Source organism: Echinops telfairi, unplaced genomic scaffold (assembly GCF_000313985.2).
Source record: "Echinops telfairi isolate 266 unplaced genomic scaffold, ASM31398v2 ScPeMD7_3533;HRSCAF=4204_1, whole genome shotgun sequence".
In the NCBI taxonomy this organism is placed as follows: domain Eukaryota; kingdom Metazoa; phylum Chordata; class Mammalia; order Afrosoricida; family Tenrecidae; genus Echinops; species Echinops telfairi.
Window position 1 is genome coordinate 12,544,633 of NW_022107432.1, and position 14,041 is coordinate 12,558,673.

The 14,041-nt window shown below is 47.2% G+C and overlaps 1 protein-coding gene across 2 annotated transcripts in view; it reads left to right on the forward strand.

Moving 5' to 3' along the window:
* Positions 1 to 14,041, forward strand: part of ELOVL5 (ELOVL fatty acid elongase 5) — an 82,427-nt gene that overhangs the window by 43,476 nt on the left and 24,910 nt on the right. For both annotated transcript variants that reach the window (XM_045294891.1, XM_004696352.2), the window contains exons 2-3: positions 5,584 to 5,650; positions 8,823 to 9,010. In XM_045294891.1, coding sequence (XP_045150826.1) covers positions 5,593 to 5,650; positions 8,823 to 9,010 — 246 coding nt within the window. In that variant the 5' untranslated portion in view covers positions 5,584 to 5,592. The remainder of the gene's footprint in view (positions 1 to 5,583; positions 5,651 to 8,822; positions 9,011 to 14,041) is intronic.

Below are 14,041 nucleotides of genomic sequence, written 5' to 3' on the forward strand. Positions count from 1 at the left end.
ACAAAGAGGAAGCCCCTCCAGGAGATGGGGTGGCCCCGCGGCTGCTGCAGAGGGTTGTGATGCACGGAAACCAACACGGCAGCACCCCAGAACGATAGCAACTGCTCCGTGGCTGCCCAGACCGAGGCGTGACCTTGTGCTGAGTAAATAGCGAAAGCAGCCCTGTGGTGAGATGTCTCTTGGTAACCTCTTGAAAACAAACAGTCCTGCCTGAGAAGGTGCCCCAATGTGTGCTGTGGGTGTGGCAGAGGGAGAATTTGAGGGAAACACCTGCCCTGCCCGGAGGCCGGGCCTGTGATCTCCGGTCAGGAGACCATGGATGAGGCCCTTCTCCTGGGGGCCTCCTCCACCTATCCTCTCTCCCCTTTGAACCGATGCTCTCCAGGGCCCGTGGGTGGTTTCTCTCCGGAAACTCTCATTTTCCCTGAGGGCTAGAAAAGGGCTTCGGTCCTGGCAGACCTTTGCTGAGAATTTGCCTTTCCATCCCAGACAGACTTTTTCACACACGTGCTTCCAACACCTCAGCAGTTTGCCAGCGGGTTTGGTGTGGGGGTGGTTGCCGAGCCTCCATGGTGACAAAAGGGGTGCAGGAGAATCGCACAGGGATCTGTAGGCATCATTTTGGGAGCCTGTTCATCGGGGGATTCTGGTGGAGACTAAAGACAACTTCTCAGCAGGGATTGAGCCGGAATGAACTAGTTTGTAGCCCAGTTTCCACATCTGTTCTTTTTAGAGAATGCTTTGATAGTTACTACTTCTGTCCCAGCGTTTGCTTGTGGCAAGTTCAGCAAACCTAAGATAAGAATTCTCAAGCTGAGAGGCCGTGCTGTCTAAGGGCAAAATCACCTTTTACCCAGGCTTTTGTGAGAAGGAAAAAAAGACACTCGCTCTTTTTACCAAGCGTGAGGCGCGCTCCTACGCCTTTTAGCTTGGGAGGGAAGGGGTGGGGGGGCTCTTGTTAGAGGGGCTTAGATTCCTGAACACCCAGGACAGATGGTTTGTAACAGGATTCCTCCACGTTCCCAAACCGAAAACCCCACCAGCTCTCTTGGTGGCCTGCCACTGGGGGGCTCAGTACTCTGCGACTGACACCTTTCACCTTATACCTAATCAGGCTGCTTTGCTGTCTCTGGACTGTTCAGCCTAGATCCTCCAGTTAAACTCTGTGTCCTAGACATTGTCATCCTTGTAGTCAGAGGTCATTTACCACAATTCCTGGGCCGCATGTTCCCGTCCCCCTCCCCCCACAACCAGGTCTGTTTTCTATCATTTAAATCATTTCCTCTTCTCTTGTTTCCAGCTTACCCATATCCTCCTTAGATAAAAACCCAAACTGGTTACAGCCCTCTGAAAGACCTCCTATTTAAAAACTAGAGTGGTTCTCTTTTGACTTTGCGGCAGCTATTTTCCTGAGGGATAGACCCCAGAGCTGTGTTACTGGACTTGTTTCATAGCGTGGGGGGACGTGTGTAGCGGCGTCTTGCTTTTCACATGCATGCTTCCAACACCTGAGCAGTGTGCAAACGGGGTTTGGCGTGGGTGTGGTTTCTGTGCTTTAGCTTGTGCTTATTCTGTGCTTTCCTGGTTTACTGCATATGACCCCTTCTCCGCTGTGGCCCTGGCGTCACCAAGTTCATTTGCAGCGATCCCCTTTTGGCATCACTGATACTTGATACTGTGTACTGTATTTCTCCCTTGTCTTTCATGTTTAGGTAATGTGATGTTGCTGCTGATCCTGTACTTCATCATCTTTTCCCACCCTCACAACATTCAGTGCTGACGCGTGGTCCCCCTATAGGACAGGGTAGAACTGTCCCCGTGGGTTCCCCAGACTGTGATGCTTTATGGGAGTAGAAAGCCTCGTCTTCCTCTCAAGGAGTGGCTGGTGGTTTAGATCTGCTGCCCATTGCAGTTAGCCCCGCAGGTAACCACTACACCACCAGGGCCCCTGTCTTTTCCCTCACGCGGAGTCAGTTTGATTTCTGGGTGTTCCAGCTGGAGAAGTCCACATAGCGAGTTGCCTTTTGTGTTGTGTCTAACGTTTGCATTCCAACCACCAATAAGCATCAGTGCGTCTTGATTGCAGACATTATCCATTTCAAACTGACAACACTGGTAGAATTCTCCAATGTCTGCATTATTAGCTCTAGTGGTTGGTGCATGCATTTGAAGGATAGCTGTATTGATTGGATCTCCTTGAAGGCAGATAGATATAATCCTATCACAGACAGCATTGTACGTCAAGGGAGACCTTGAACTGCCCTTTTTGATGATGAATGCAGAGCCTTTCCTCTTGATTGTGCGTTCTCAGCATAGTGAACCATCTGATTTTCTAATTCAGAATGGCCCAAACCAGTTCTTTTCAGCCCACTATCCCTAGAAGATCAATCTTTATGGGTTCTTTTCATTTTTGAAGACTTGACATTTTCCTAGACTCATATTTCCTATATTCCAAGTTCTGATTATATTAGTAATCTTTTGCAGTGGTTTCTTCTCATTTTGAGCCATGCCCCATCACCAAATGAAAGTTCCCAAAGACTTGGCTGCCACAGGTTGGCTCTCCATCTGCATCCTTAGGTCGGCTCTCCTTTGAGAAGCAGGTCTTCCTCAGCCGTGGTCTCAGCGCCTTCTGGCCTTCTGGCCTCATCTTCTGCCAGGCTCTCTGACAACGTTCTGCTTCGATTCACGATGCTTTTAGTATCTGACAGCGTTTCCATGCTGTCCATAGGGTTTTCAGTGGCTAATCCCCCTGAAGTGCACATCCTCCTTTGACGTCTGTTCTTAATCTGGAAGCTCTGCTGAACCCTGGTCAGTTTGGGTGGCACTGCTGGTATTTGAAATACCAGTGACAGTGCTTTCAGCATCACAGCAACACACAAGCCACCATAGGACGACACCCTGACAAGTGGTGGAAACTGACAAGACAGGTAACACAGTGGGGAACATTTATTGAGGGTTCACTACCAGCCAGGCATGGTCCTGGAAGTTTCATGAGTGTGATCTTCACCGCCTTAGAGCAATTACAGTTTCTTCATTTTGTAGCTAAGAAACGAAAGCACGGATCGTTTAAATGTTTTGCCACATGTCTCGCTCTCGCTTCCAGGTCGGTGCTCACTCACAGTGACCCCTCTAGGACAGAGTAGAGCTACCCCTGTGGGTTTTGGAAACTGGAACTGTTTGTGGGAGTAGGAAGCCCCATCTTCCACAGAGCAGCGAATGGTTTCAGTCCGCTTGCTGATCTTGTGGTTAGCAGCCCCACACATCACATGACCCCACCAGAGCTGCTGGTATATCATGTACATTGCGAGTCTGAGTAAGGGATACACCCCCAGTGAGTTTGAAATGTCTTCGAGGAAGGTAAATCTATCCCCAGTAGACAACTTACCCAATAGTACTTGAGTCCAAGAATCACAGTGTTCTTGGGCTCTTTCCCGCTACAGCCATGGCCATACTTCCTTAAAAAAAAAAAAATTAAACCTTTACTTGGTCACTTGTTAACCTTTGTTGGTAAAAAAATCTTTCTAAAATACAGGTCCCCAGTGTTTTTTTTTAAATAACAGTTTTCTTGACATATAATTCATGTGTATACAATTCAGTGGCTTAGTTATATTAAAGAGAGTTGTGCATTCACCATAAGCCATCTTAGAACTATTTCTTCATTCTTCCATCCATTATTATTAGCTCCCATTTCCCCCAACTTCCCATCTCATAGCCCTAGGAAATTACTGATCTAGTACCTGTTTCTTTAGATTTATCGATCATGAGTTTCATATAAAGAAAATCATTTTTAAAGGAATTTCAACAACAGAATAAAACACAGAAAGCCCTCAATCCAAAATATAGCAGCGTCATAAAAACTAGAACAACTTTGATGGGCTGTTTGAGATCTCACACACTCAAAAAACCCAGTTGATTCCAATCTTAGCTGCCCCGTCGGACAGAAGAACTGGCCCTGTGAGTTTCTGAGACTCTTTACTCGAAAAGAAAGCCCTTCTTTCTCTGGTCTATCGGCCTACCCTGTACCCACCCAGGACCCTTGACCACTCATCCCAGATGATATTAAATTGTGTTCATGTGAACCAGGGCTCACAAAAACATGATCACTTTCTAGCATTTGTACTTTTCTAGATGTTTTAAAGGAGATGCTAGAAAAATAGTCAAATTATTTTTTATCAGGATTTCTCATAGCCTTTTTTGGGTAAACGAGACTTAATTATCTCCGGCGCATTGTCAGAGGATTTCTGTTTAGGAAATGCAAAGCTAAGCCCCGGCTCTTCCGCTTCAGTATTTTCTAGAATTCGCATCCCCTGAGGTTTCGTTTGAGGGAGAAAAATGGCTCAGCGCGAGAGTGGTCGTTGGAATACAGAGTGGGAGGAAGCTGCTTACTTGTTGAGAGTGAGGACTGAGGGGCAAAGATGGTAGACTGGTTGCTGGCACAGTTGGTTCCTTAGAGCTGCATCTGCCTCGGGAGAAAGACGGCTCTCTACTCTCGGAAACAGTCTCAGAAATTCTCAGGGACCCTCTGTCCTGCTCTGTTGCGGGCTATGAGTCGACAACGACTCTGTGGCAGTGAGTTTTGATTTGGTTTAGAGGACTATAGAATCTTAGAAGATTGAGGCAAATATGTAACTACTAATTTGAAACTTTCTCCAAGGTGTTTTATTAAATGAAAACAAGCCATATATACACTTTTATATCCCAGCAGTTTTCTAGGATTTTTTTTTTTTTACTGTGACCCTCTCCCTCTCCCAGTAAAAATACATTTTGTATTCTAACCAAGTATATTGTACTTATAAATATAATCTAAGTAAAGGAGTTTTATGGGGGGAAAGTTCTCACTAATTGAAAAAACAATATGCTTATTGATTATGATGATCAGCTTGTTTATTTTGTAACATGACATTGACTTGAAGCTCCGCCAAAGGGTTGAAGTTCATGATGGTATCATTGCTCTCATCACTCCTGTTTGTGCTCAAAGGAGGGAGAAAAAAATCTCTGGAGCTGTGTCCACAGTTTGCTGCATTAGGTGCCTTCTGACCACAGTGATTGTGGTTGGAGGAGAATGATAAGATTTGACCATTTAAAAGGATATATTTGAATCTTTATCTGGTGATCATGAAACATTTTAAGTAAATGTGAAAAGCAGCAAGCCAAGGAAAACCATTTTTTGTCGCAGCATTCTGTCCACTGATGGTGCCACCTGCAGACAGACAGCACCCTCTCCCTCTGCCATCTTTCTGTACAGCCCCGCCTTTGCCCCACTGAGATTTAGGCTTCACAGAAAGCACTCTGGCACCTACTTGTGAAGTGAGTTCACAAGCTTGTGCATTTGCCTTTGCTTTAATGTCCTCTTCTTCTAATTCTCTCTTTGCTTCTGGTAGCAAGCAGGTTACTTTCTTGAGTTTCAAAGTGTGACATTTTTTACTTTTTTTGAAGCAAGAGGAATTTGACCTTGTCTGATAGCATGCAGTCTTTGAAAGGAGTGTGTTCTTGTCTTTTGTAGGAAAAGTACTGTGTATACATAAAAACAAGATAAAACCACATTTTGAGGAGAGACTAATCAATGTCTTTTTTTCTTAATAGGTTTTTAAAATGGAACATTTTGATGCATCACTAAGTACCTATTTCAGGGCATTGCTTGGCCCCCGAGGTAAGGTGGATTTTGGTTTTGTGTACCTTTCTTCTCCCCTTTTTATAGCCGCTTATAAATAGTGCATGAAGGAATTCTTGGAAATGCTAGCATCATCCCAACCACCAAGAGCATGGAGGTCTCTGGCAATTACAGACATGGTACAGGACCCGGGCTGTGGACCAGACACGCAGCTCGTGTGGCCCCTCCCCTACGTTACCCTGATGCCATGCGGTGCTGCAAGCTCTCAGCCTGCCACTAGCGCAGGCTTCACCATCATCCAAGGGCTTCAGCTAGTCTCTAATGGAAACTGTATTTCCAAAGTGCAATAGGTGTTAAAAACTCTTCCCCTTTTATCGTATTGTTTTACAATGATTTTTTTAATGTACACGTACAACTAGAACTTACTTTGTATATGTCTCTTAATCGGTTGTCTTTTAGAACAGTAAGTCCACTCCATATTGCCCTCTTGTAAAGTTGATCTATATGAAGAACAAGTTTGGGGTTTACAGAAAGGCCCTACAAATGGGAGAGGACGTGTGCTCAGCTTCACTTCATCTGGCAGTGTGGCGGTGATTTAAAAAATCTACTTGACAGCATCTTTGATCGCTCAAAGCGGGGGAAGAGTCTAAATGGCATAAGCTCTGGAGGGCCCAGCTCTCTGCTCCAGCTCTTCTCTGCCTAAGACTCCGTTCCTAGAGCTAAGCTGGATCATGCAAAGATCGGTTTAAGGATGCCTGTTATAGTAGGGTTTGCCAAGGCTGGAAAAAATCTAGCTGCCCATCAGTAGGGGACAGGTTAAATAACAAATCAGTGTCTGACCATTGAAAAGAACGAGGCAGATCTGTGTGTGTGAGTGCTTGTATCCTAATGATGCCCAGTGATACAACTGTAAGGGCCAGGTAGCCCAACTTTAATCTGTTAAGCGATCCAACGCTTAATTGGTTGAAACATTAGTAAAAATCATTAGCTTACATTATCAGGTTGGGCAACTCTTGAGTATTTCAGGAACGCTTAACATATCAACAAGGACGCCATTCTTGTCGTTTTTTTCCCGGACCACCCTCAGTACCTTTAACCTTAGAATAGGTTCTTCCATCTTCACGGTTACAAGACAACGAGCCACTAGGGCAGCACGTCCATCCGCCACCACCAGCGTCTACTGCGACACTGGTGCCCTGAGGGGCAGCGGAGAGCAACTCCCTAGGGCTTCTGAGGCTGGACTTCTTCACGGAGGAAGACTACCTCGTCTTTCTCCCACAGCTGCTCTGGGTTTGACTTTTCAGGTAGCAGACAAACCCATAACCCACTACGCTCCCAGGGCTCCTCTAGCCCATCCACAGGAGGAAGAAATCTGTTTGTTTGCATCATTTTTAGAGCAGAGGAACGCTTCCCCAAAGCCCTTCGTCTTGTAAAGCTCAGGGGGGCAGAATGGTTTGACTCGCCTGTGTTCTGACAGAGGGGTTAGGATCTCCATAACTGACTAGCTCCGTGAAGATCACCCTCTGGGGGCGCAGGGCCAGGACCCTGGAAGCACACAGCAGAGTTGAAGGAGGACAGTACTTATGGATGGGCAAAGACGAGGGTCTGTTAATAAGAAAGGGAAAAGCAAGGTCCAAACGAAAGCCTGGAAGTACAGGAAATGGGAAGTATGTGCGTTTATCGGGAACATTTGCCTGTAATAGGTGTGCACACTGAACTAAATGCGCTAACAGTTTAGGGAGCTGAGTGAGAACTTGCTTTTCACAGAATTGGCAACTCTGCCAGGAGCTGAGAACAAAGGCCCTAACAATCTCCCTTAGGAGGTTCACTGGGGTCAAACACTTCCCTGAAGCCTTCTGAGAAACAGCAGCTCAGCAGAACTGACAGGACGCCCCGCCCCAGCCAAGAGTACACCGTGGGCAAAGACTGGAGGGCTTCACCCTGCGGAGCCCCTGGAAGGAAGGCGTGAGGGGACCCGTGGAGAGCTCCCCAAGGAGACGGACGCCTTATTTAACCTGTGCTTATCCTAGGAGAAGGAGGCCTGGTGGCACAGTGGGTTAAGTGTTGGGGTGCCAACTGAACGATCAGCTCTCCACACTCCTCAGCTGCTCTGTGAGAGATGAAGCAGTCTGCTTCCCTAACGGTTTTTACCCTCAGAACCTTCCCCTGTGACACAGCTGTGACTCTGTCCTGTGGTTTCCCTGTGAGTTGGAATCGACTCCGAGACAGTGAGGTTGTCCTAGGATTACAAGGGGAATATATGAGTAGAATTGCAAGTGGGTACACCCAGGGCCTCAAAAATTGGTCAGGACTACTCCAAAGAGCTGCCGGGTCTCAGAGATGCGCTGGTGAGCCTTCATGCCCCTCTGAGCTCCAGAGTTGGGGGGCTTCGAGGAAAGGTAAGATTGCAGAACTGCAGGCATTTGGGGAGTATCCCAGCAGGCTGCAAAGGGGCAGCATGTAGCAGAGGTCGCTTCCCAGGGTCAGCCAGAAGACACGGCTGTGTCCTGCAAGAGGAGCAATGCCTCGCGGAGCTGGCTGTCCTGTCCGGTGGTGCCCTGGTTGGCAGGGGGAGAGAGGGAGGGAGGGCTGGCAGCTTCTGCTGAGACTGCTGTTTCCCCTGGTCATTGCTCCTGCACCTTCACGATTTACAAAATGATGGCTCCCTCCGTTGGTAGCCATTCCACTGACAGCACCTGCCCCTGTTTTGTCACTAGCAGTGTCATTCATCTGGCTAGATGGCAGGCTTCCTCCGAGTCTGCCCCGTGCTGGGCAGGCTGCTGACCCTCGGCCACCCGAGACAGAAGAACTCCAGAGTCAAAGGCTGCCACGCCTTGGGTTTCATCTCACCGTGCATCATTCAACAGATCTGATTCATACATCCACTTACAGGAACTTTTAGCCAAAGCTAAATGTTTTGGTTTCTTTAAAATTCCCTGGAAGGCACTATTACTGTTCGTTACTATAATTTCACTTAGCAAGAGCCCTTGAATAATGTAGATTGAACCTCACAGGGAGGTTCAGCGGTGCCCCTTCTATGACACACATGATCGCTGTCAACCAGCCATGCTTCCTTTTGGGTGTGGGAACCTAACTATCAGATGGACGCTTAGGAGTCAGAATCGACTCCGTGGCAGCTTTGTTAGTTGTAAAATCACAGTTCATACCCGCCTTACTTCTCACTAATTTTACTTACGCCTTTATTTTCCAGATAACAGAGTGAAAGGATGGTTTCTTCTGGACAACTACATCCCGACCTTGATCTGCTCCATCGTCTACTTGTTAGTAGTCTGGCTGGGACCCAAATACATGAAGAACAGGCAGGCCTTCTCCTTCCGGGGGATTTTAGTGCTGTATAACCTTGGGCTCACCTTGCTGTCCCTCTACATGTTCTGTGAGGTAAGGCGAACACTAGCACGGACTTCTTCCCCAACGCGTCCGCCTCACTGGCCCAAGCAAGGCAGTGTGGCTCAGGGTGGGGAGGGACCTGGGAAAGCAAATACAGCATGCATTCTGAGTATGTTGTCGAACAGCTTTTTCCCAAGCGCCAGCATTGTTTGTGCAAATACGCCGTCCAGAAAATCTCAAAGAGGGAGTTTGACTCTTGGTTCTCTTTGTTATCCATGTTTCGTATTCTATTCTGATTTCAAGTGAGTATCCTCGAACACACTTTTAAACAAGGAAAACAGAGGGTGGAAAGTGGAAGGCTCACGAGAAGCCCATCTGGGAGCGTTTGGGGACGGAGCCCTGGCTCAGGGCTGCTGCTTGTGTGGAGGTAGGGGATGGGTGGTAGGAAGGAAGTGGGTGGCACTTGTGCTTGGCATACTGTGGTAAGCCCGCCTCTGGCCTGCTCTGGTAAATAGCTTTGAAATTTGCTGGGTCCTTTTCTTAAAAACTCAGCAGAGTGGCCGTGAGAGCTCTAGGTCTGGAACGGTCTGTGTGAGTTCAGGCCATGGAGCTGGAGGTTTGATCTCAAAGGCAAAGGTAACCTGAAAGAAGTGAAGGGCAAGTCTGAATTACTGCTACCGCCAGGCAGCCTCTGATGCCCAGAGCAGCCTGCCACGAGGAAACAAAAATGAGGGTAAAATTTCAGGGGGAGACAACGTGCACCTCAACCCCACTGGCCTATCGCTTCACCCTTGGGCGGGAGAGTCCCAAGTGTCTGCGAAGTGAGCACATTTCAAACACTCTTTTTGTATCCTCTCATTCCATGGAGGATATGGGGGGGCAGCAGAAAGAACTGGATTCTCATCGGGCTCGTTCTGACTCCCAGCAATCCTTCAGGACTACTCCTTTGGGTTTCCAAAGCTGTCAGTCTACAGGAACGGGAGGCCTCCTCTTCCTCCAGTGGAGTGGCTGATGGGTTCAAGCTGCAGACCTTGCAGTTAGCTGACCCTCTACAGCACCGGGCTCCTTCCAGGACAGAGGGAGGTGAACTTCCATTCGAATCTTCAAATTTGTGTTTAGAGGAAAACAGGAATTTTCTCTCGGCTTACGGCTGTGATGGTGTCTCCCCGTCCGCATGTGGGTTGTGTATGGGTGGGTGTAGAAGTTAGTGGGAAACACGGAGTGTGATGGTTAGAGGGGGTAACAACTGTGGGGGCGAGGCCCTCTGGGTAGAGTTGTCTTATGTATCATAAGCTAAGGTATAGATTTTATGATAGACTGGTAGATACTGCTATCACTGTTGTGTGGTACTTGTCAATTTATGAAATACTCACAACACTTTTTTTGCCTTTTTGTTTTTGCCCTGTTCTAGAGTGAAGGCAGTTTAAGTAGCCTCAAAGAAGGATATTGCAGGACTGGCGGCCGGGGAAGTGCCCAGGAAGGACTCCTGGCCCCAGCGCTGTGCAGCTCTCTCTGTCTGCAGCAAGCGTCAGGTTTTTCAGCTACCTCCTGTCATGGATAGACTGTAGAGCCAATTTCTTAAGAAAATGTTCATAGAGTTATTGTTACACAGAACCATACCCCAGAGGGAATAAAAATATTTACAGTGACTTAATCTTAAAGAATTGAAAGGCATTTGCCTTAGACATTTCTCAAGCCGAGAAACACAGCTGCAAAGTACTGTGGCGTTTAGCCTCTCGTAGAGAGGTCATTGGTGCCTTGTGCAACTGAGTGCATGTGGGATCCTCGTGGGTCTGTAAGAGGAAATGCAACTCCTCCGGCTCCTGGCGAGAGCACTGGAGATGGAGCCAGGTCTGAGCACTGAATATAGAGGTCGAGGAAATGTCCTAAGAGGGAAATGGCATTTCTTAACCAAGAACTTAGAGTACACTGACAACACATATGGAGGCAAATGGTTCCTTAACTGACAGCAACCTTAAACATAAATTTCTGTAAACTCAAAATATACCTGAGGGATAAATAAGCCCTAGAACTCCGTTAGTTGATATTTACATTTAGTTTTGTGTATGTAGTGTTTTCAATCTTCCTTCCCTCCATGTTCTTATATAAACCATCATAAATACTAGGAGGATTTCAAAAAATGTGTGGAATTCAAGATGATGGGATTTTCCCACAAACTTTTAAAGCCCCCTCCTGTACCGTTAGAGCATGTCCTTGGTCAAGTTTTCAACAGGTTTTCTTCTTAGCATTCCTATTTTGTTGAAAACTCCTGCACAGGAGGGCAGATGTGGAGTTTTGTAACCAAAAGAACCAGATCATTGTAGAGAAACGTCCCAAGAAGTGGAGCCATCTATCTGCCTGTGGCTACACGTTTGGCAGGGCCATGATCACTGGGGTCTATTTACCCTCTCACGTAACTCACTGGCTTGGGTGTGAATACCTGGTCGGTATTTTGTGGCATGAATGTATAACAGCATTGGCAAGCCATAGGTTAAGACCCACCAGCATCAGCTTTCACTTAGAAGAGAGAAGGCATGAAAGAAAGGGGAGGTACTGAAACTTTGAAGTTACCAGAAAAGGGAAATCAACTAAAGGATCATTTCAGAGCTCTGAAATGGAGTTTACGATGTTGTAAGAACGCAGGGCTGTTCGTATGTAGTTTAGGGATTCCTGGGGATCGAAAATTAAAAGGAGAGACGACAGCAAATGGGTGGAGGTCTCCTTGTGATCTCACTAACAGTGTTTAGTTCCAGAAGAGCAGGCTGTCCATCGAGTTGAGATGTCTATGAACATCGGCACCGCCTGGTGCAGTTAGACGCTGTCAGTGGGATCGCGGTGAGTGGACATTGCCGGGACGGCACCGAATGGCAACACGATGCAGGTTTCCATGTGGAGGCATACGACTTTAGGACAAGCCTTTTATGTTGTATTAGGTGTTTTCTCATTTAATTTGGTTCTTAGATTACGCTGAAGGCTCAGAAATAAACGTTCAAGCTGTACGAGAGAAGCACCATTGTTTGCATCAGCTACTGCCCTCAGAGCATACATACAAATCTTTCCAAGATTCAGGGTACATTTCCTCTAAACGGAAACGGTAATAGGTATTTGTTGTTGTTTGGTAATCAAGCTGTCCACCTGTCTCCCCCCCCACAAGCCCTAAATTGAATTCCTGCTTGCAATCTGTGGCTTCTCCATCCTTACACTGTGTATAATTTGGGTGAACCCAGACTGCCCTGACCCCTGGTGCCCCTTCTAACTCTGCTGGGAGAATGGTAGACCAAGATACTGGCTTAGGCAGCTGTGTTGTCCTGGCCTGGAATCCTTGTGAGGTGCTTCTCCCCTCTTACTCTTAGCCCCCTAAGCAGGGAGGATCTAACTGTTGGGTTTGCAGCCATCTAAAAGGGAATCCCTGCTGATCCACCTGAGCCTCTCACGCCGATGAGGTCGATGCTGGGCAGTGCACAGGGCTCTGAACACCCAGCAACACTACCTCTCCTCAAACCCCACAAGCACCACTTGGAAACGCCAATTCCCGCACTCAAGCCACTTCTGTCTGGCAGTCTCCACCTCCCTCCTGAGGAGTCTGTCTGAGGGTCAGTGCCTCGGTGAGTCATTTCAGTACTGAGTGAGAGGACTCGGTGATCTTTCAGCCTTTGCCTCCCATTGTTCCCAAGGAATCTGATACCTTCCTGGGAGGATGGAGCGGTGCAGCAGTGGTGTCTGGCTGCCACTGACCTCACGGAGGGAGGAGCATCAAATTCATCAGCCCGAGGCCAATTGCTGGGCAGCCAAAGACAGACGTATGGACTTCCAACGCTGACACCGACCCTCCCACCCTCCCAGGGCACACTCCTGTGCTGGCTTCAGTAATATATGGAAATGGCCACATTTCAGAAATATCACTCGGAATTACGGGGTTAATCATCAGGGAATCTAACAGGTGACATTTCAGGATCAGAAATGTTCAGAAGACCCTTCTTCCAGTCAGGAAGCCTCTCCCCAACCTGCCCCCAGGTTCGTCTCTCCGACTGGGGCACCTTGGCCTGGCCTCTGTGAAACTTGGGCTGTGTTCCAGCTGATATTCAACGCCATCATAAGTTCTTCCCAAAGGACCTCAGCTGCAGTTCTGTGAGTCAGCTCCCCAGTTAGTGGTTAGAGGCACCCCTCCACCAGGAAGCCTCCTGTGAAGGCATCCCGCTTTCTTCCCTCCATGGGGCTCTGGCTCTGCTGCACGTCTGCTGTCCCCGCTCGCACTTGTTCGCGCTCTCATCCCAGAGGCTGAGCGCACAAGGATCTTGGTCTAAAAGACAGTGCACTTCACTCCTGACTCTTCTTCTTTTCTTTTTTCCCCAAACCAACTTCTTGATTTAATTTTTACCTTTTAATTATTTAATTTCTACATTTTTACCGTTATACAAATGAATGTACCATGTACATCCTTTAGATTTCGCCTCCATGCTGCCCATCTATTTAGTCAGAGGAAGTGGATGGCTGGACAAAAGTCTGAAAAATACACCTGTTGTCTCACTCAGATCAATATTGGTAGAATACCAATTGACATCCTTTCTTTTGATTTAATATATCCAAATGTTTTGTAGCAAATTAGTATAATAGCCGTTTTAACAGTAGAATGAAATCAATTTTAATTTTTCCAGTCTCATGACTTTTTTTCTTGATTTCAGTAAGATCCCCCTTTCTGTCCTCGGAGGTGGCTCATTTTATACCCCGTAGTAGCATGGCAAATTGACCAACCTGCTTGGTAAGTTCTAAGTTTTTCCAATCACATCCATGTTAACAGTCATTGACAACTTAGTCATACTGCCCTTTCAGTCTCATCAGGAAATGAGGAAATACACCCAGTGGTGAGAGTTCTGAAGTCTGGCTCAAAGAGCCCTATCAGGTAATAAACTGCCCCAAAGTTCCCTTCCATTGAAGGCCAAACGTGGAAACCTCACATGCAGGACGCAGATAGTCCCTGACTTTGGCATATGAGCATTACTAGGAATTGCCCTTGGGCCAGCCTACCCATTGACTTTCATTTTTAGCTTTTTAAAAAAATTGTTTAGTACGTTTTTAAAAAAA